The sequence below is a fragment of the Primulina eburnea genome, chromosome 3 (assembly GCF_022965805.1).
Source record: "Primulina eburnea isolate SZY01 chromosome 3, ASM2296580v1, whole genome shotgun sequence".
Classification (NCBI taxonomy): Eukaryota; Viridiplantae; Streptophyta; class Magnoliopsida; order Lamiales; family Gesneriaceae; genus Primulina; species Primulina eburnea.
In genome coordinates this window covers 17,082,518-17,106,173 of record NC_133103.1, presented here as the reverse complement: position 1 = coordinate 17,106,173, position 23,656 = coordinate 17,082,518, and the positions used below count along the sequence as shown (strand labels likewise).

Below are 23,656 nucleotides of genomic sequence, written 5' to 3'. Positions count from 1 at the left end.
ATTGAAATGTCATTTGGAGTGGAGAAAAATCCTGAGTGTGAGTTTCATGTGAGACCGTCTCACGGATCTTAATCTGTGAGACAGGTCAATCCTACCGATATTCACAATAAAAAGTAATACTATTATCATATAAAAGTAATACTTTTCTATGAATGACCCCGTCTGACAAATACGACTCATGGGACCGTCTCACACAAATTTTGCCAAATCCTGAACTTATGGGGGTTTCTTACGTCTACTCACAAAAGGTGAATGGTTTGGATGTCGGGCCGTGTTTGAGATCGCAATTCAATTACAAAATTTCACACAATTTGAAAATTTCAATTCAAAACTCATCCTTAAATTTCAATCAAATATTTTTTCGTTTTCCGAATATACTATTCTACTATTTTTTTTAACTAATCGACAATCATACGACAACGCGTCATCGTAAAACAAATGCATTAGAATATTTTTGGGCAAATGGCATTTAGTCCTATGAAAATTCAAAAACAACGAGCATTATATTTTCAAGATATAGCGTGCCAATGAATACTCGTCAACTTATTGCATCGGTTAAACTGTTCAAGAGTAATTTATTTCACTTAAAACTATTTAATTTAAATTCTTGAATTTGAGTTGAGATTCCTTGAGTTCAGATGTAATTTCAAAACGAAATCTGAATTTACTTGGTTTCGTAATATTTATAATAACCCAATAATTTGAGGCTTCGATGATTAAGTTCGAACGGGTTCAAATCGGATCCAGTAACTTCTATCATAGAACATCCAGTTGGAACCGAATGCTCAGCCGTCTGCTACATTACATCTATCCCGTAAACCCCAAACCATAAAATATTCCTTTTATCGTTCATAATAAAATAAATATGTCTTTATTAAGTCGAGCATGGTGGTATTCATGTGCGCGATCCACACAAAGACATTGTCCCTAACTCTAAAATACAGCTAATGTTTCTAAACAAATTTGGACACGAAAAATAGGTAAAATACATTTAGTTCAAGGCATAATGTACTCGTTCAAGCAATCTGACAACCTGATTGACCATAACTGGCATGGATGTTCTCAAACTTAACATTACAGTATTTGGTGAGGCAAGCGGCAATGCCAGCACAACTTCTTGTTGCATGCTTGTTAGCTCCAGGAACTGACTCAGAATGTCACCATCTAGGATCTTAGTTGTCCCACCCTATCCACCAACCCAAAAAAAAAAAAAATCAGTCGGTTTCAGTTCCTCACACACACGAACTTGTGCTTACAAGCACGGAGATAGCACAAGACGAATTAAATTCAAAAGAGGCTCACCTGATTTTCACGGCTTCGATACTCATTGTGGTCGTTTCCTAAAATAGGAGCAGTAAGCGGGTGAATCACCAGCCTAGATTGAACTTCTTCCAGCAACTCATATTCCTCCCTGCAATGAACATATTCATGTGAACAGGCCAAAAACCTACGAATATTCCAAATAATAAATATGATAGCCTCGAAATATAACAGCATAGAGCCATATTTTACCCGGAAATATAGTACTCTTTAAAATCTAAAAGTGATGCACACGCCCGTGGCTAATAAAGAAGCCATTTTCAGAGCTACTTATTTACAGTCAAGAAAATAACGTGGAAAAAAGGGAAGTAATGAAGATGCTTGAACAATGAAAAGAAAAACGAGATAAAAAGAGATGAACAGATAGATAACATACCTTGTCAAGGGAATGAAGATTATTATGCTGCCCAACAGAGTCGATGCCATGATACAATTATTTGACAGGTTAACAACATTACTAGCAGCATCACAGTCCTTCATTGGGTCATCTGCTGGGAGTTTGTATGAAAATGATCCCTGCAGAGGATATAAAAATGAAAAATCACATATGAGAAATAATGATTTATAAAGAACAATATGTTGTATATCCTAACGATGCCTAGAGAACAAAATTGTTCTTACTAAAACAAAAACACCTGTATCACAGCTTTTGTGGGCTGTGTGTATTAGGCACGACCCCAACCTTTACATTGTTACAACTGAACTAAGGAGGATAAGTCATCCAGTATAACATAGATGCCATCAAGGTCCTATCACAAAAACTAGTTTGAGGAGACCCAAGGGCCATGAAAAAACTAGTTGCACCAAAGGCTTTCTCGAAGGACCTGAGAAAAAATTTCATCACAGACCAGAGATTCGGCCTAAGAACAAGATCTGGCAAGAAATTCCAAATCTTGAATGTCTATAAAGACGCATGACATCTGCACTTCCATATTTGTAAAATCTCCTGAATTTTCCAAGCAACTTTTCTTAGTTTCCAGTGACCGGGAAGGCGGTAACCGAAAGTTTTATTTGGCTGATACAGAGTTGTGTGTGCTGATATCAACTTCTAACGAAACTTCAAATACAAAAAAGTGATATGTAGAAAAATCACTAGCTCCGAGTCCTGAATTCATGCTTTCAATAAAGTTATATAATCTGGAACTCGCGTACACTTGTTAGGCCCGAACTTGGTAAGCTAAGATTCAGCTTGAAGTACGGTTTGAGAGGTGCAAAGAGCCATCTAATGGATAGCTGGAGCATTTACAAGGAGCGTACACGCCTCCAAAGGATTAAAAATACCCAGCCTGGTAACCCAATTTTATTTTTGGTATAAATATACAAAATTAAAATAAGATAGTATTTCAAAATTTTTGAATTATTTAAAAATATAACCCATCATATATTTTGCCACTAAATACAAGATCAAACTTGGTTTCCGGATTTTGGCTGTTGCCCTTACAGTCACGGATAATTTAAAACAATCATCAAGTCACTTAAGAATTACAAGACATGGTTAACTCACACGGTTGGTAAAACAAAGCTAATCCGAACAAATTGCATCAATTTAATGGACAAACTTTTGTCATATGAATCAGCTCATAAAAAGTAATCAAGTTATATTAAGTAAAAAATTACAAAAATTTCAGGAGATCAAAATCTTCAAGAACAGTATGTCATTGGATTTTCTAGCATTCAACAAACATAACTATGGCTCCCTTCAGTACAATTACTTATTCAAATTCAGAAAGAAAAAAAGAAAAAGCAAGAACCTTACTTCAGTACGAACCTTAATTTACTTACATGATGAACACATTTTACTTACTTTCTACCATATTCTGGTACTCATGGCATTTCATAAAATACAAGAAAAGGAGGCATGAATTCTCTAGTCCCTGTTATTTAATAAGCATGTTTGCGTCCAAGCTATCAGAAACTATTGGCTCTTAATAAAAATTACCTTCCTTATACTCAAGGAAATCTCCCCCATATAGTAAGAACAACTAACTGTCAAGTTCCGCTCTGGACTTGCATCATCTGTTACAGGAAGTTAATCAAATTCTGTTGATCAAAATATATATTTTGTTTCAGTATGAGGTACACAATAGTTAGATATGTAAAAGTCATAATATCTTGAACACTCATACACGAAGCACTGAAAATCCACCCAAAGACATATATTTATGACTAGCCAGAAAAAATTTACTTACTATATCTACAAATACTAACTGATCAACAATAGGCCCGTCATTTCAATTTATAATATGTATAGGTTCACCATGATAACTAGCAATTCAAAAGTATCTCAAGTAAATGATTACTCTATCATAAAAGTCAGCAAATATCAAACTCAAGGAAGAACTTATTTAACACTGCATTTTTTAAGACTTCTTAAGTCCTCTAGTTGGATAATCAAGTAAAAGGTAAAGCACTTTAGAGAAGCAGCTTAAGATGCTCCTAATTGAAAACAAGTCCAAAAGGTTTGGACAGATAGCAAAGATTTCCAGTATGCTAACAAAATGAAGTACTCGAAGCATAAAAAAATTGTTCGAAATTTAAGAATATATTCTGGCACTGGATATGACGATTTTAAAAATAAGATGTATCTTTGGTATGATTTTTTATTGTAATTTTAGTTTAGGAAATATTTCCTATCATATTTAGGAGGGGGAGATATCTTCACCTGTATAAAGTAGTGCTGTTTGAATTCTAATTCAAGACATATACACATACACACACACATAACAGAGTTTAAGAACTCTTCAATTTACCTTCTAAATGATTTGCGCATGACATGACAGCAATACTTCCCTTACGATCTGAAACAACAGCAGTATCTACATCCATAAGCATGCAGTCCCCAACTAGCCGTTGGACAGGATCACAGTATACTTGCTCCAGTTTTCTGGAATCCTGAACTCAAACAGTAAAGGGTAGTTTATTGTAATTCAAAAACAATACTTAATAATATATTTTGATACTACCATCTCTAGAATTTAAACTTTATCCCTTTCCATCTTGAAACAGGCAAAATGAAAAAGTTACTACACAGAAAACACACAGTACAGCTGCTGACCTCATGGTACAAATAGAAAAGAATACCATCACGACAATCCCCAACAGCAATTCTGGTAAAATGTGCAGTTAAAGTCATGATTGTAAAACGCGTTCTTCCAACAGCCAATCTCCTGACCCTCTGAGAGTTATCGTTTGGAAAACTGCAAACATAAAACTGCAAACAAAAATAGCACTCTTTAGAAGATCCCCAACAATCTCCACGAAGGTTTCCCGTAGCAGAATAAAGAATTTCCTGACTTACAGAACTACCAGCAGAAGCCAAGAAATACCGATCAAGGTAAGGGCACACAGCAAGGACCATCCCTGGCCAAATGGTTGAATAAGCTAATCGCAAGTTCCATGCTTCAGTTTCTTTAAGTTTAATTCCATCACAGCTATTATCTTCCAGGCTGCTGCAGAGACTACTGCTTGAAAGATGTTCTGCAGCAAAACCACCGTCGGAGAAAGATAAATTTTGTTGGGACAATGAACCAATCTTGGAACATAGTGTTGCAGAACCACCGTCAGAATACTGCATACGTTCAAGGCAAAGAACCACCAAACGACCTTTTGTGCTGTAAAAAACACCCCACAGTTACATTCAGCATGTACACAAATTACAAGAACTCCAGTAAAATCTACTAACTAAATGAAAGCTATACACCCTAAGTAACAATAATACGAAAACTTCCTGGAAAATCCATAAAAGCCCTCCAAAATGTAAATATATAACCTTTCAGCTTCACCACTAGGCATTATGGCCGGACCAGCAGATAGGCTCGTCCCAACCACCAGCACATGCTCATTTCCAACTTTCACAAGATTCATGCATTTCCCTGTCTCCCCAGAATCAAATTTGAAAGATGACAAGAAGCAGCCCGTTACTGGATCCACACAACAGATGTCAGATGAACATGAATCATTATCCAAATCTGTCCTCATGACAAGTAATAATCTGCTCTCGTTGTGATATAACACTTTTCTAGGCGTGCCCCCAAGATGAAATTTCTGCACATTGAGCCTTTTACTTGGCACCATTTCCACCTATGACACAATCAGACAGTATCCTGATGTCAAAAGCAATTAGAATAAATTTCTTGGCACCACAAGATTTAAGCCATTATGAGCAAAAAGGTGCAAAGGCTAATATAATACCCTTCATTTCTCTCTAACAATGTACATATTGTTTCGGTAAACATTAAATATGTGTATTCTAAAAATAGAAGGTGCATGGCCAAGAAACTTTTCAAGGGTGAATAACCTCGATGTTTATTTCAAAAGTTAAGGGGCGTAATGAGGAAGGCTCAGCTGGTAAGGAGGAAGGCGTAGCTGAAAATACCAAAGTAACCAACTAATCTATCACAGCGATTTTCTTTTTGTAATTTTTAGTAAATCACTGGGAAGTAGGTCAATGGAAGGCTTTATCTAAAAAATTGTGCCACAGACATTTCATGCAAGCAAGTTAACAAGCCATCTGCATAGGAATATGACTATTTTGCCACCAGGCAGCGTTCTACAAAAGATTTGAGCTTTATAATGTTCTCAAATTGTACAGATTTATGATGACCAATTACACAAGATGGTTGTAGTTCAGTGCTATATCCAGAATTCTTGTAGAACCTTTTTTATGGCACAAAGTACTACTGAACCACAATTTAGTTCATTACGTTTTCATGTTTGATATTATTCTCACGTATTAAATTAACTGCTTGTACTGGATCCAACATAGAGCTAAATATATAGGATAAATAGCAAAACAGAGAGTACAACAGTGAAAAAGTTAGTACCAAATCATGGGACTCAATTCAACAACTACCTCACCACCATTCCCTTGAAGATGGAGGATATATATGGTAGTTCTGAGCTTCAATTGCAATTTTCACAAAAACCAAAGAAATCCTAATTCAAATATCCATCAAGTAATTTCTGACTCATGAGGTGCTGTACAGAGAATGGGTCATTCATCGATGGATGGTTAAGAAGTGCAATGACCATAATTATGTGGCAAAAGTGATATTTCTCAAAATCAATTTCATGTCCATCTCGATTGCTTCATATAATTATGCGAGTATGCCCTCAACACAGAAAGATATGCCCACAAAGAGGCCTTTCGGCTTTCACACCAATTTTGGAAAATAAAAGTGAAAGGAAAAAGTATTGCAAAAAGGGAAAAAGTTGAAGCAGAGACAGAATCAATCAACATAAAGTCTAAACTTTTTTACCAGATGAAGACTGTTCTCAGCAACAAATAAAATTCCTCTAGTGCATTCCACTGAACACACAGGAGTTACATGAGTGGAAGGTTGAAAGGAGATGGAGGTATACGAGAGGCTATGTCTTGCGGTATGCACTAACCAAGGCCTATCACTGAGAGCAATCACATCAGCATCAAGGGAATCACTCAAAGAAACCAAGAAAACAGGTGTGATACCAATACGGCGCACCGCAATCAGCTGAAGATTCACTGGAAACTCTCCTTTAGGCTTTCCAGATGTACTGGACATGGATATTAGTAATTTATGATTTGGAGATGTAGACTTCAATGTGGCCTGAGTGTTCACCATACCTGAACCAACAGCAGACTGTTGACAAGGAGACCTAGCTGATGACAGTGTAGAAGTAACAGGCCACTCAAACCTAAGAAGCATTCCATTCCTTAATCCCGAAAGAACATACAGACGATCAACAAAGACAAGCCTTACATCTTGAGGAACACAACCACTAATAGTAGCTCCCGTGGTGTTTGTTAATGAAATAACACCTGCAGCAAAAATTTGCAGCCCCTTGTCACATGTAAAGGATACAACTTCCACTGAAGGCTTATGAGTACCGATAACAAACATGTAGCCATTATTTCCATTTGTAAGAGGTGTCATATGGTGGTTATCTCCATAATTTACTAATGATTTATTCTCTTCAAGGTGTTTTTGAGGCGTGGAAAAACAAGACACTTCATTCTGCAATTTCACACACTGCATCTGATATACTTCGTAATGATGTGTCAATGAAGATCTAACACCAAGGATAAATAAGAAGCAGGGACTGGAGGTTGCTACAATGATTATACCATCTCCAACAGCTCCAAGACTTATGGACATATTATTGGGGAACCATGAAGTGCAAATAGGAGATGCTAGAGGAACACCTTTTGGATGGACAGATCCACTAGGCAAACAGAGTCTGACTCCATATTGGTGGATCTGGACCATCACCCCATCCGCAACAAGACCACAAGCCAACGTACAGACACTGGGCAGAAAACCAACAGAGTCAGTCACATCAGAAAAGCTAATGCCAACAGAGAGCACCCTGGTTTCTTCAACGAATGACAGTACAAGAAAAGAATGACAGGGATCAGACGCTTCCATTTTTAATGTCCAAGTACCAGTAATACCCTGATAAATAGGAGCAGTTTTTAACAATTTTTCCACACTGATACCACTTCGAATGATTCGCAAAGATCCTTCAGGTGCCATCCCAGAGCAGGCAAACATTTGATCAGATTTCTCTTCAGGATTATCAACAAATGCCATATCCAAGATCGGCGCAATATTCTGAATCGGACTTCTGTGGCACAATAATCCCTCTTCAAATTTTAATACCATTCCATCAGTCATGTCAACAAAAGCTGCCACAAATCCACCATCAAGCCATAAAAGAGCCTTAGATGGTAGACCTTTGTAAAGACAAGCAGATAGATTTACTCTGATGCCATCAGACTCAAAAAGAACTTCCATCGCATATATATCTCCAGAATCTGCACTAAAAATTATCCTAGGATTATATGAATCACCAGGTTCCCAGCTCCACGAGCAGACAAAATTGCAACCAGGTTTCACGCTGCTGTAATCATCAATGTTCATCGGGTCATCGTTTTTATTTATGTCACTAAGCTCCAACAATGCAGATGCAGCAACGCTATACATACCTTCTTCATCCATAATATCTGGTATTCTAACAACATGTTCATATTTTTTTTCCTCAGAAGGAGTAAAATTTAAACTTGTTCTATAAACACAAGAAGGGTTATGAGCGTTTCTAAAATCCATCAGGACAACATCACCAGCCCTAAACAGGAAGGCATATCCTCGAACATGAGGGACTTCAACAATATGATGTGCCAAGGGTCCAGCTTCAGCAAACTTATATAACACGTGGATTGCTTGCTCCTCGATGTTCCATTCCAACAAAAGAAGTTCATTCCGATAAAAAGATCCCCTCCTGTAGACAAGAAGAAACCTTCTAAGAAATAAGAATGGTAAATGAATATGTCTTATTTCTCGAATACAACCAAAGCACAAAAAAAGAAATCATTTGGTGCAAAGATTAAATTAAGTGATAGGAAAGTAGTTCTCCATCTCAAAGCTAAGACATATAGTATACCTATTTAAAAGAATGGCCAAAACTGGCTTGTACTCCTTGTCGGTCTGAGGGTTTTCTTTTGAGATAAAGCACATGCTCCATATAGTTCCAGAGATATTAGTAGAACCTCTATCAGTTTGCAAAAGTCCATCTTTTTCGGGAGGACAAGAGATTTTCTAAAATTAGTATAACAGGAAAAAAACGTTAGAACATTTTTGCAGCATTTAATTGAATATAATTTTCACAACGAATTAAGAGGACAGGACTAATACAAAATCAATGGTGGTAGAGTATACGCTAAATCCCAACCTTATCAATGATTTCACCATTGGAGGAAAATGAAAGCGAGAAAATAACCAACTGGTCCTCATACGCACTGGCAGCAACAAAGCAACCACTGTATATGGCAAAGCATTAAACAACCTACATGAATAGCATTTCTAACAGCTCTGAGTGGAAACTGATGTAGCTATTTATCGTTGGCAAAACTCTAAATATAAACAACAATAGCCAGGGAATAAATCACCTGGAATCAACAGTCAACATCCTTCCACCTTCATGTCTTGAGTTTCCGGGAGCAGAAAGTTGTAAATGAGTCAATGGGAAAAACCTGCAAGATTTAATTAATTAATTAATAAATAAGCAGCCACTGTCAGAAAACTACTTTGTGAAATAAGCCTGAAGCTTCAAACTAGAAAAAATGATTTCAAGAAAAAGATAGCAATAAAATATCACCGAATAGAACCTGTGCATTTCATTGCAAAAGGAAAGAAACGACAGCTTCCCTGAATCAGAAATGACAAGCAATATATCCTTCCCTAGTAACTACCAAACAATCAATCAATTAATCCTTAACAATTAACAATTTCCAAGAAAAAAAATTGCTAAACGAAAAAAGAATGAATTAGCATAAAAACCTTTGAACCCTGTGCTTGAAATCTCTCATTCCAAGGAAGTACTGCAATATCTTTTATTGTACCAAACACAGGTTGTTCGGTGATAGATTGCACAACGCCGTCTTCATCTATTATCGCCAGCTCTATTGATGTCTCCTGAAACAAGGTTCGGCACAAAGTGAGAATTTTATGGCTGCATCTCTGAAAGATTTAGTCCAGCTCAATAGAAGTTATTGGTTAAGGTTCATCAACAACTTGAAGTCCTGTAAGGCAATTTTGTGATTCTGTCATGACATGCTGAATATGGTAGATGCTGACATGCACATTTTTTGGTCATGGTCACCGAGAAATAGAATCTAGCCACTGATAAAATACACAACATACATTAAGTGTCCAAGAAAAATGGAACAAAAATCACTCAATTTGTTCAGAAAAAGCAGTTAATTCGATCAGTTCATGAGCATTGTTACTGTTTCGAACCAAACCGATAGGGTCCTTGAACTCAATCAATCTCCAGTGAGAAAACCGACGATCTTTCCATGAAAATCAGTAACAAAGAAAAATGATTGAACCTAGTAAAATCAAATCACGCACACGAACACAAACACCAAAAAGTAGCTCAACGGCTTAAATGCTTACCTCAAATTTCTGATATGCAATCAAAAAACACTGCGAGCAAATAAAATTCACATACAAACAGAAACAAAAACCTTGCCGAAGACGACGTCGTAGGAAGAGGGGGAGCGGAAGTGACCGCGGACAGCTTGAAGAACGACGCTGCCTCTGAGGACCGTCTTCGCCAAATAACAAGCCCCGGCGTCGCTGTTGGAGGCTGATCGCGAGTTACAGTTAGTGTTTTGCCTTGCTGATGTTGATGAAGAAGATTCATGTTCCGATACCGCCATCAGAAGGTTCGGGATAAAACGGAATCAGATTATTGCTTCTGCGAGTCCCCTTTACCTTGTTTGCGGTCGGTCGATATGGTCCCTCGGTCTTTTATTTCGTACTAGTTGCTCTGCGTGTGCGTGTTTGTACAATTCTTTTTATAATTATCGATTGACTAAAGTGAAAATACACAAATTATAGAGAGACAAAATTGATATTTAAATGATTGAAATAAAAATAAAAATGTGTGTTGAGATAAAAAAAAACAAAAAAACAAAAGTGTAATAATACTATAACTGTAAGAGTAAAATTGGAAAAAAAGATGGTGTCTTCTTTGACAGTTTTTATAAGGTGCTCAGCCTTAATAAATTAACTAGTAAAAGATGTACATGCATTGCATGTGCTTTTATTATTTTTAATTTGATTAAATAATACTAAATAATTAACATGAAATTATTTTCGATTTAGAAAAATTGTTCGATTTAAAAGGAATGTTTTGTTTTGATTTTTTTATATTTAAAATATGAAGTGACTTGAAAAGATTTTTAATAGAGTAAGAAGGGTAATTTTGGAATTAAATATTTTGGTGTCCTCAAAGATAGTTATTCTAAAGCTCTCACACTTAATATAATAATAATATAGAAATATAGATAATAATATAATATAATATAATAAAAGTATAATAAAAGTTCAACAAAATATAATAAATCCCTGTAGATAAAGAAAAATCAAGAATTTTCTCGGTGCCTTAATATATCGAATACTGTTGAAAATAAATGATTTGAATATTGAAAAGTAATAGTTGAATATTTGAATGTTGAAAATAAGAGTTGTGACATTAGAAATTTGTGTGTGATGATGTAGGTAATGATGTATTTTATTTTTTGGATTATGTGTAATGAAACTCTATAAATAGATCTCTCATTTGGGAAAAAAATCACAACTGAGTAGAGAGAAAAATATTATAAATTGTGTAGTTTGGTAAATTTTGAGAGTTTGAGATTTTTACTTTTTACCATAAATTTTTATTTTTTCACAACACGTTATCAGCACGAAGCTCTAAAAGTCCTACATACTTTTCCAAGCTCCAAACAGAAGAAAAAGATAACAAAAGTAATATATTTATTTTACTGTTATTTATTTATTGTGTATTTATTTAATATACAATATAATGTTATTATTAGAAATAATAAAAATAAATTTTTCATAAACTTGTTATAAATCCTGGGAAGATGTTAAGACGACATCCCACACTCCCGGTAAGGGATACGACAAGTATAAAAGCCTATAAGGTTTTTAAACAAATTAAATTATGACACTCATTATAATATTATGATATGATATACATAATTATTTAAACTGTTTAATATTAATATACCATATTATTACCATAAAATTATACAAATATATACCTTTATTTTTTTGTATACCATAAATGGTAAAAAACGGCTAGTTTTTGCCCTATAAATATGATCTCACAAACACATTCAATCACTCCAACTTTTTCTTCTTCTCTAAAAATTATTCATCATCAAATTTTTCGAAGAAAAAAGAAGATGGCTTTCTCAAGGATATTTTTAATTATTTTGGTTATCATACTCACGAGTCTTGTATTTATCGGAGAATATCCTCCTCGTGCGTTTTCTTTATTTTTACAAATACTTGTACTTGTTGTTTATCCGTTACTTTGTATTGCAATATTTATTAACTAATAAAATGCATAGTAATTTTTTTAGTACCACCATGTCAAATTTAACAAGGCTCGAATTTGTTGCGCTCGACATCACGGGAAAGAATTATATGCCATGGACTCTAGATGTAGAAATGCATCTTGAGTCATTGGGTCTAAGCGAGACCATTAAAGAAAATGGCATATGCACGTCACAAGAAAAGGCAAGAGCCATTATATTTTTGCGTCGACATCTCGACGATGGATTGAAATGTGAATATATGACTAAAAAAAATCCCATGGCTTTGTGGAAGGGATTAAAAGAAAGATTCGAACATATAAGAGAAGTTATACTTCTGACCGCCCGGGATGAATGGAATACATTGAGATTCCAAGACTTTAAAAAAGTCAGTGATTACAATTCGGCGATGTATAGAATAATCTCGCAATTAAAATTTTGTGGACATGAGGTCACAGAATCTGAGATGCTTGAAAAAACATTTTCCACGTTTCATGCATCAAATATTACTCTACAGCAACAAAATAGAGTACGTGGATTCGCTAGATATTATGAACTCATCGCCTGTCTTCTTGTGGCGGAAAAAAACAACGAGCTATTAATGAGAAATCATCAGTCTCGATCCACTGGATCAACAACATTTCCAGAAGTAAATGTTGTAAGTAAAAATGAATTTAAACCTGGAAACCAAAATCAATTTCAAAGACAAGGTTTTGGTCGAGGTCGAGGTCGTGGACGTGGACGTGGAATTGGTCGTGGTCGTGGACGCGGTCGTGGTTTTGAAAATAATAGAGATAGTTATTTTATAACTCATCTCAAAAGAGCGTCCCAAACCATCAACTGAAAAGACATCATGAGAATACAAGTGTTAATGAGAATCACTCAAAAAGATATGAAAGTTCTTGTTACAGACGTGGTACTCCAGGACATTGGTCCAAAGTTTGTCGAGCCCCTGAGCACCTTTGTAAACTTTATAAAGAATCATTAAAGGAGAAAGAAAAGGAGACCAACTTCACTGAACGCAGTGACCGTTTGAGTGATTCAACTCATTTTGATGCTGGTGATTTTATGAATGCTTTCTCTGGAAATGATCAATATGTTGGTGGGATAGAAATGAACAATATTGATGCTGCAGATTTTCTCAACGATTTCTCTGAAAATGAACAATATAATGGTAGAATATAAATGTACAATAATTTATTTTTCATGTATTCATAGAATAATGTTTTATTGTATAATTATGATATGTGTTATATTTAAATATATATTGCCAGTAATTTATTTCATTGCATATTTTTTTGAAGTTCAAATATGGAAAATGCTATGAGCAAAGCTGAAGTTTGCATACCCGATAGTGGTACAACGCACACTATCCTCCGAGATAAAAGATATTTCTTGGAACTAAAACCAACAAAAACAACGGTGAATACAATATCAGGTCCTGTAGACTTGATTAAAAGATGTGGTAAAACACAATTTTTGTTACCTAATGGTACAAAATTTTTTATCAATGATGCTTTATATTCACCACAATCGAAAAGAAACTTGTTGAGTTTTAATGATATATATTCCCATGAGTATGATACTCAAACAATGAATGAAGGGAATGAGAAATATATGTGTCTTATCACATATAAATCAGGAAAGAAATATGTGATTGAAAAACTACCAATGCTCCCTACTGGATTGCATTATACACATATAAGTCCCATTGAATCAAACATGGTAGTTGGTAATTCTTCGATATTAACCGATTGGCAATATCGATTGGGACATCCTGGTTCAACAATGATGCGAAGAATTATAGAAAATACACATGGTCATCCACTGAAAGACCAGAAGATCTTTCAGAATAATAAGTTTCAAATGTAAAGCATGTTCTCTTGGAAAAACTTATTATAAGACCATCACCAGTCAAAATCCAAACTGAATCACCAATGTTTCTTGAACGTATTCAGGGTGATATTTGTGGACCAATTCATCCACCATGTGGACCATTCAGATACTTTATGGTATTGATTGATGCCTCCAGCAGATGGTCACATGTATGTTTATTGTCAACTCGAAATGTTGCATTTGCAAGATTACTTGCTCAAATAATAAAATTGAGGAATCAGTTTCCCGATTATACAATCAAGAAAATTAGACTTGATAATGCTGGTGAATTTACTTCCCAGACTTTCAATGATTATTGTATGTCTATGGGAATCATTGTTGAGCATCATGTTGCTCATGTACATACACAGAATGGATTGGATGAATCATTGATTAAACGTCTGCAAATGATTATGAAAACAAAGCTCCCTATTTCTATATAGGGACATGCAATTTTACATGTTGCGTCATTAATTCGCATCAGACCAAGTGCATATCATAAATACTCCCCATTACAGCTTGCATTGGGTAAAGAACCAGACATTTCTCAACATTGATTAAACGTCTGCAAATGATTATGAAAACAACGATTTTTCAATTACCATCGCCAATAGCGACGGTTTAACCAAAAATAGTCGCAAATTATCTATAAATAACAACATTTTCGGTCCACAACACTTAAAATTTTTCTCTCTTACACGATTTTATCACTTCACACAACACTTAAAATTTTTCTCACTAATTCATAACACTTAAAATTTTTCTCTCTTACACGATTTTACTACTACTTCACAACACTTAAAATTTTTCTCTCTTAAACGATTTTAGTTTCTTTTATATTTATTAAATTATTAAGAGTATTTTTTTATTTTTCGAAACAAATGAGCGACAAAAATCATGATTATTAACCGTCAATAAAATTAGTGACGGTCTTGATTGCTAACCGTCGCTAATTTTAGCGACGTTTTTCCAAAAACCGTCGCAAATTCTACCTATTACAACAGATAAAAACCGTTGTCGTTGAACAGACTTTCAACAACACCCTCAGTTACAACAGTTTTAAAAAGGCTACGACAACGGATACAATCTGTTGTCGTATGTCGTTTTTGTTGTAGTGTTATCTCATTTGTCTTCCTGTTTTTGTTTTTACGCCTCGTCCACATTGTTATATTTTTCCGCCCGGGTCAACAGATCATCAAAGTCCAGCAACGGATGCTTTCCTAGGGATCAGAAGAGGTCTCCACCTCGGAATCCCTGAGTAAAGGTTGTCATTCGGACCTCGACGGGACACCTAAGTACCACGACTGCCATAGTGTTAAATATTCGAATGTATTCCCTTAGGGGTTCATCCGTGGCCTGCTTGATATCAAACAAATCGAAGATGGTTTTTCTATTCCTCTTATTGTTACTAACGCGATGGAGGAAACTGCTATTGAGTTTTACGAAAGAGGTGATTGTCTCGAGCTCAAGCTTATCAAACCATTGTTGGGCAGCTCCTCTTAGAGTATTGCGTAAAACTTTTCACTTGATATAGTCAGGGTAGCAATGTGATATTACTGCATTCTCGAAACGGCCCCAGGTGCTCCTAAAGATCAGTGCTTCCATCATTTTCCCAAATCCAAGGTGGTTTATAGTTCAAAGGCATGGGTTCCTCGACAACATCTATTGAGAAGAGACTACACCTCTTTGAGGGTTTGGGTTGCCCCACCTCGTCCTTCATATGTTTTACATGCTCCCTTCATTATTTTATCTGCCTCATCATATTGAGGTCCTTTGATGTGATTGCTCAGGAAGCTTTTTCTTCTTCACTCTCTTCCTCATACTTCTCGTCTTGCCTCTCCTTATATTTCTCCTTTGTCACATCTTCCTTATGAAAAGACTGCTCTTTTTCTTGCTAAATCTTTTCATCCAAACTTGTTGCACTACTATCTTGATCAATTGGTCCTCAGCCTGATTTCTCCTCCTCTTTGATCTCCTGCACCAAAGTTCTCCTTTTCTCGATGATTATTCTTATAACTAGATTTTTGAGAGAAAATCAAATCTTCATCTTAGATCTAGTTCTCACATATGACACCAATGATGCATCTAGAAAAAAATAGGGCAAAGTTGGTGTCTGTCCACAGATAGTGCTCGAGATCTATAGGTAATGACCGAGCTCCAAAAGTCGAGCTCTTTCTTTCACTCAAACAACAAATTCGTGAATATGACGCCAGAAGAGTTTTTGACGTGGCCACTCCAATACTAAGTCACTTCAGAGCTCATGAAATTAAGAAAACTAAAAATACAAGTACACACAAGTTTCCATATGAATGATACTTTTCTAAATGTGTAAAACTTGGCATTTATAGGGAGAAAAGCAATGATGACATCAAAACCAGATTTTTGAGGATTTGTACTTTGATCTGACATCCAACAGCACCGCATTAATTGGCTTCATTCCGTGCTAAGGTCCAGACGAGATATTTCTTCCATACTCTTGTAAATTTTGCCCTATGCTGCTAGTTCATCGAATGACCTTCCCATGATTACGGACTAGATCAACTCCTAACTTGCGGCACTAGCTAATCTTCCATTACCCGAACAAAGTTTGTACTCTCAGGACAATAACCACTTCTTGAACTAAGTCTCAGCCTTTTATGTTTGGCTTGGGCGTGACCTTTTAATTCTGCCACTCCAACTCGGTCTCGGATCCTCCACTGTGCATTTATGCTTGCTAACTTCCCAACCTCGAGCATTCCATCTCAGTTCAAAGAGTCATGCCTGCGAGATCCATCTTAGTCACCTCGGCCAGTTGCCTAAATCAAGTCGGTCTGAGTACCTTGGCCTAGGTCCCGGTGAGGGCCAATAAATACCCGGGCCATTATTAGTTTATAGTCCATTTTGATTTAAACTTCCATAAGTGACTCAGAATTCATTAACCAAGATATACAATCTTAACAAAAAACAAAACAAAACTAGACTCAAGTCCAAATAATTTACATCTCTAAGGAAAATTTTCATTTAGCAATGACTGATGTGCTAATTAATTTGTCTAGAGGAAAAGAAGTTTTAGTTTTTACGTGTGCATGAGTGCTAAAAACTAAGTTTGTTAAGATATATGTCCACCAATTAATCTAATTCAACACCATGGTTGAAACATTCTACTATATTTTTATTACCAGTAGCAAAGCACGTACGTTACACATGGGTAACAAACTTAAGTATACTATAAATATTGATCCTAAATTTGCAAATGAACGTGTACACATATTTTTTCCACAAATTATTCAATAACAAATATTATTTCAAAGCTAATCTATCCTTTTAAACAACCATAGTTTAGTTTATTCAATCAATTTCTCATATGTTTTCGAATCTTTCAGTATCTTTTTCATCTTTTTATTTTATGTTTCCTGATTCTTTATTTGATTAAATTCGAAAATCATATCATCATATCTAATTTTCATGTTTCTTTTTCGTCATCGGATTTGATTTTGATTAATCTCTTTGATGCTTGCGTGTTCCTATGTCTTCTTATTTTGTTTATTTGAGTAGTTCACACCTCAGATCTAATTTCATTTCATTTTATTTTTTTGAAGTCTCGCTCTGTTTATCAACATATTATGTTATATATATTATATCTATTTTGCATTAAGAACATTTTGAAAAGTCTCACTCTGTTTATCCACATATTTTATTATACGCCTGAATTGTGAAGTATAATAAATAGAAAAAAAATGAAAAAATATGGAATGATTAAAATAGATGTGATGTATATATCAATTTTAAAATTATTGATATAATTACTTGATATAAATATTAGGAGAAAATACATGAAAATTCAAGACCGGATAATATATTAGAAAACAACTCTCTCCGGGTAAGAGATGTAGATAGATATTTTATTAGGAGCGAAATAAATTCATCATCGAAAAAGTCAAAATATAACTGTATTTTATTCCTTTAAAAAAATTTAATGGAGCACCTCCTAATCTTTAGGCACAAATATTAATATTTCAAAAGTTAATAAATTTTTTTTAGAATTAAGTCATAACCTATTTTAAAAATGAAAAAATATGCATATATTCACATAATTTAAAAACTAATTTATAACATATATACACACATATAAAATATATGTAATCATTAAAAAAATATAGTAAAACAATATTTTGAATAATGTCAAATATTTCAAAAAAAATTAAGCTACTGTCACTAAATGTTTAATTAATTTTGTTGTATTTATAAGTCCATGTGATAGTTAAAATTACCCTAAGAGATATAAGAAAAAAACTTTTAAAGTAGTTAATAATGTCAAATATTACAAAGACAATTAATAATTGATCGAAAAAGTGACTAGAGCTTTCGATTTTTCAATTAAAATTTAGAATTTATGATTCATGGTTTCAAAAAAATAAAAAACAAAATAAGATAATTTATTTTCTTTACTGAAATATTTTGTCAATGAAAGTCTTCTTGAAATTTTCATCAATTGTTTGACTTAATGTATTTAAGAAAAATTTCAAATTCAAATTTTATTATTTAATTAAATTAGTTTAAAATTAAATGAGTGATGATAGAAATAAATTTTTTAGGATAGAAAGTTTGTCACTTTATCAAAAGTTATAACTTGTGGTAACAATTTTTAAACGTTAACTCAAATATTTTAAAACTGTACAGTACCTCAAACATCACGTTTTGATTGCTCTATCCAGCATGAATAATAATTACTCCCCAACAATTCTACTCTTTGCAATCAATGCGAATCGAACTCGTGACATTGGTCCTGATACCAATTGGAGGACTAGACATTTGTCGTTTTACCAAAGCTATAGCTGATGATAATGTTGTGACTCAAATATTTTAAACTATATAGTAACCCAATCATCATGGTTCGATCGGTGTATCCAGTAAGGGCAATTATTACGCTCCAACAATCTCACTTCCAATAATTACGCTCCTTTCAATATGTGAGAATCGATCTCATGACTTTGGCTTTGATCTATATACCAATTGCAGGGTCATGCACTTGCCGTTTTACCAAAAAATATAACTGATGGTAACGTTGGAACGGTAACTAAAATCTTTTAAAATCGTAAAGCAACTCAAACGTTATGTTTCGATCGTTCTACCTAGTATTGACAATTATTATACCTAAAAAATCCGATATGGATGTTATTTTACAATCCAAAAATCACCTTTCTAAATCAAATCTATTCTCACTAATCAAAGAATGCTATCAAACACAATAATTTCAATCAATGGTAATAATAATTTAAACACAAATATTAGTCATTGGGGTGACAATCCTATACCCTCACATATGCTCCATTAAGTTGCAATCATAGGAATAACGAACAATAAATTGGTAAATATAATTTAGTTAACTTAGTATAACCCGCAGCTCAAACAATTTTCTATTATGTGTTCTATCTTTGCTCATCCATAATTCTCTAACCTCCTATATATAGCAAGATGGTTGTTTTCCAAGAACACTAACATTCCGAACAAAACATTGATACGCACACAGAGTCCAGAGACAGGGGGAACTTTGTGTTTCCATCACATTAAAGGGGACCCCTCTCCCACTCGCTTTCTTCACATCCTTATCTCTTTTTGTTTCTCATTAGATTTCAACGAGATTTATGGTAATGTTACGTACAAATCCAATCCTCTTGCAACCATTTGGTGGTGGTGTTTTTTTTTTTTTTCTCTATGGTGTTTGTTTGCACTTGGAAAATATTAAATCATATACATTCTCGAAGTTGGTTCATGCATTTGATAAATGTATTTTGATTGATTCAACTTGTTTTTTCCAAAAAAAAAAAAAAATTCTTGCATTATTGCATAATTATCCGTGGGATGCTATGATTTTTCCCTTCTAAATGTGGAGAATATGATGGGCATTTCTCGTTTATGTTAAGCATCGGGAATCTAGCTTTCTTCCTTTTAACTCATTTATTGATTAAATTTGTGAATATAGCAAGAAATCAATCTACCAGAACATTCTCAATGGTATTAATATCATGAAGTGAATGCATTCATGCAGATTGGTTGCTTCTGGTTTTGAGAGAAATGGGAATGGCATTTGCCTATTCTTTGGATGATCTGGATGGCCGGTTAGTAAGATCTGTCAGTTTTGGAGGTAACAACGCGAGGATTGCTCCATATGTTGGCTTTAATGTTGGAGAATTCTAAATGGAAAGCTTCCGGTTCTGCTAAATATGATCCTCGAAGGATCCCTCAGCTATAAAAGGAGGGAATTAGAGGCCAAAATCTCCATCCAGGATCCAGAAGAGCTTGCATCAATGAGCTTGACCTGTAGCTACAAATGGCCCATACTAAAAAAACCACTGCCATATTCCGACAATGAAAGACATCTGGCTGCTGTGAGGTTGCAAAAAACATACAAGAGTTTTCGTACCCGAAGGCAACTTGCAGATTGTGCTGTTCTGGTGGAGCAAAGATGGTACCCTTTATGCTTTAGCTAATATAACATCACATTCTATTGTGCTCCTGATTTAGAATGTTTATCATTTAGGTGGAAGCTTTTAGATTTTGCTGAGCTCGCTCAAACGTAGTTCTGCATCATTTTTCGACATTGAGAAACCTGAAACAGCTATAACGTTGGTCAAGAGCAAGAACAAAAGCTGCCAAGGTTTTGTATGTGCATTTACTCGCCGCACTTCGTGGTTTTTAGAATTTCATACGATCAAAACTCTTGCTTTTTTAATGTTAGGTGGGGAAAGGTTTGTCAATAGCTTATAATGCCCGGAAACTGGCTTTGCAACATTGGCTTGACGCTGTAAGTTTCAGTGTTTCGAGTAATTTTCAATGGATGTTTCATTTATGAAATCATAGCATTTTTACATTGTGCTTTTAGATTGATACTAGACACCGCTATGGCCACAACCTACAATTTTACTATATCAGCTGGCTCCATTGTGATAGTAAACAACCCTTCTTCTACTGGTATCTTTCATGTACTACCCAGTGAACAAGTCTCATTTGTCTACATCTATCTATGACACAGTTTACATTGAACTTCAGGCTAGACATTGGAGACGGTAGAGAAGTAAATCTAGAGAGATGTCGTAGATCAAAACTTCAACAACAGTAAGTGTATCAAATATCTTGGTCCGGTAAGCTGCAAAAGCCCATATATAAGTTACCCATTTCGCTGAATGTATATATCCATGCCACATAGTTTTTAAAATTCGAGTTATCGCTGAAACCTCAAAATGGCTAATGTGAAATAGAAAAGAATTGCCTTTCCTCCTGTTCCTGACTAGATTGAATTGAGAAAATTACTCCTTATTCAACCTTGTAGATGGAGAGACGTGCGTATGAAGTTATCATAAGTAACAGGAAGTTGATATACAAGGAAAGTGGCAAAATTTTGGACACAAGGGAGGAGCCAGAAGATGTAAAATGGATATTTGTGCTCAGTGTGTCCAAAATCTTGTACGTAGGACAGAAGAAGAAGGGTACTTTTCAACATTCCAGTTTTTTAGCAGGAGGTGCAACATTATCTGCTGGACGATTAGTTGTAGAAGATGGTATTCTTAAGGTAAGAACATAACACAACCATCTTTTTTTCTTTTCTTTTTTTTCCATATTTCTGCAAATGTTTTTCATCTCCAAAAGTCAAAAGAAACACTATCATGTATTTGATATTCCTACCCTAATATATATTTTCTCTTTTCTTAGGATATTCCAACATAATAATTACTTTTATGATATATTAAAATTTTTAATAGTATTATCCAATAATTTAGAAGACATTTATAGTAACAGTTCCATTTTCCTAAATAATGCCACACAAGCCCGTCTGTTTTCTTTAGTGCTTAGTATTTTTTTTTTTAGTATGTTAATTGACGACTATCTGCAAATGGTGAAGTGACCTTAAATGTATGATCTGTTGTTTTGGACACAGGCAGTTTGGCCTCATAGTGGTTACTACCTCCCAACAGAAGAAAACTTCGAGGAATTCATGGCCTTTCTTATGCAAAACAATGTTGATCTCAGTGTCGTTCAAGTAAGATCCATTATGCTCTTTGGTTTTACTTTGTCAAACGTGAATTCTTAATACTAAATTTACTATTTTGCAGAAAGAACCAAGTAATGAACTTGAAGTTTGTGTTGGCCTGCGTAGCAGCATATCCGTACCAGATTTCCGGTATGCCAGAGAACACAACACCAAAAATGAAAACGTAGAGAAGGACTCAAGGCAAAAACATCGAAGGATGATGAAAATATACAACCCCCAATATCAAGATGGTCCAGGAAACTACAGTCGAAAATCACTCTCCTTCAAATTCCAAAAAAGGAAGAGGCAGTAGAGTTGTTCAGGACGCCAAAACCAGGGTCTCCTTATACTCTGGAGAGTCCGTTGGACGATGGGTATGAGACAGCAGATGAATACCTGTCAGACTCAGTTTTCATTCTCCAAGCATAACTTATTCGATCAAGATATTAAAGAAGAGGAATATGAAAAACATGTCCCTCAAGAAAAGATAATAAAGAGGATAAACTCGCACAAAGGGATGAAGTCCTATCAGCTGGCTAATCAATTGTCGTGCAGATGGACAACAGGAGCTGGACCACGAATTGGATGTGTGAGGGATTATCCTTCAGAGCTCCAGTTCCGTGTACTAGAAGAGGTAAGTTTGTCTCCCAGAAGTGCATTTTCATCACCTCGTAGAAGTGCAAGACCAAATGTTAATGTGGGAGGGAATTTTACTCCAATCAACACCACATCTGCATGTAGAAAGAAAAGTTCACTGGCTATAGAATCATCATAATTCATCCACACAAAAGAGGAAGAATTGGTGTCATTGTCAAGTGCAGTCTTTGGTGTAGAAAACATTCTCTCATGATTTTGTTTCCGTCCCTCTGTCCTTGGTTGCTGTGCAGAATTCAATATGTATAAATATTGTAGAAATTTTTAGGTTGGATATGCAAGAATTTGCTGGTGTTTTATGCTCTAGCAGTACTCAGATATATTCCAAGTATGAATTATATATGTTTAGAAGTGCTGGTTTCTATCCTCGTTATATTCCTATTGGAATACCAGTTCCGACTTTAATATATCAATTTTTTTTTATGTTGAATCAAAAGCTATGAACAAATTTATAAAGTAGTGTACATAGATATATAAATTTTATAAGGTATTGCTCGATATGCTTGATAAAAGAATAATTAATTGTTCAACTCACACTCAATCTATACAACAAAAATAATATAGTGACATCACATATCATATCATTCGATTTTTCATCACTTAAATTATACATCAATATCAGTGGATAATTTCATACCACGTATCAAACAGTCAATAGATTTTTGACAAAATCTACCATTCTAATTGGAAAGACTTTTCTAGGTTGGATTAGATCATCATGTTTTTATTTGCAAACTTCTATATATAATAATTTTCTCATAAAGGTTTTCAACATATTCTATTTGATTTTCATTGATAACTGGATTCAAAGAAAACCAGTTTACCATTTTAAATTGTTTCATATTTATATGAATGAATTAATATATATTTTGACAAATTATTGGAGCCAAGTAAGTTTCCTAGCCACTCCAACTATCCACAACCCTGTAATA

At 34.7% G+C, this 23,656-nt stretch overlaps 1 protein-coding gene and 1 pseudogene across 3 annotated transcripts; one reads left to right on the top strand and one right to left on the bottom strand.

The window, feature by feature from the left end:
* Positions 1-855: 855 nt before the first annotated feature.
* Positions 856-10,594, bottom strand: LOC140827084 (uncharacterized). 3 transcript variants are annotated; one of them, XM_073189688.1, is made up of 15 exons: positions 10,325-10,594; positions 9,636-9,770; positions 9,464-9,543; positions 9,245-9,328; positions 9,028-9,115; positions 8,740-8,894; positions 6,579-8,577; positions 5,090-5,400; positions 4,619-4,931; positions 4,376-4,531; positions 4,071-4,212; positions 3,260-3,336; positions 1,697-1,836; positions 1,303-1,411; positions 856-1,186 (listed from the first exon to the last, which is right to left on the bottom strand). In XM_073189688.1, exons 1-15 carry the CDS (start codon positions 10,517-10,519, stop codon positions 992-994), a joined length of 4,179 nt encoding a protein of 1,392 aa, XP_073045789.1. In that variant the 5' UTR covers positions 10,520-10,594; the 3' UTR covers positions 856-991. The 3 variants fall into 3 exon arrangements, with proteins under 3 accessions (XP_073045789.1, XP_073045791.1, XP_073045790.1); XM_073189690.1 differs by lacking the exons at positions 9,464-9,543; positions 9,636-9,770; positions 10,325-10,594 and having other exon boundaries at positions 9,028-9,141; positions 9,245-9,263; XM_073189689.1 differs by lacking the exons at positions 856-1,186; positions 1,303-1,411; positions 1,697-1,836 and having other exon boundaries at positions 3,260-3,360.
* An 8,998-nt stretch (positions 10,595-19,592) lies between these two features.
* Positions 19,593-23,138, top strand: LOC140828359 (IQ domain-containing protein IQM6-like; annotated as a pseudogene).
* The last annotated feature ends 518 nt before the right edge of the window (positions 23,139-23,656 follow it).

Excerpts from the sequence above, each read along its gene's own strand:
- LOC140827084 (XM_073189688.1), bottom strand. The coding sequence starts at position 10,519 with ATGGCGGTATCGGAACATGAATCTTCTTCATCAACATCAGCAAGGCAA. Across the intron at positions 5,401-6,578 it reads CTGAGAACAGTCTTCATCTG|GTGGAAATGGTGCCAAGTAA; the intron begins GTAAAAAAGTTT and ends ATTGTGTCATAG. Across the intron at positions 1,837-3,259 it reads TTTCCTTGAGTATAAGGAAG|GGATCATTTTCATACAAACT; the intron begins GTAATTTTTATT and ends TATCCTCTGCAG.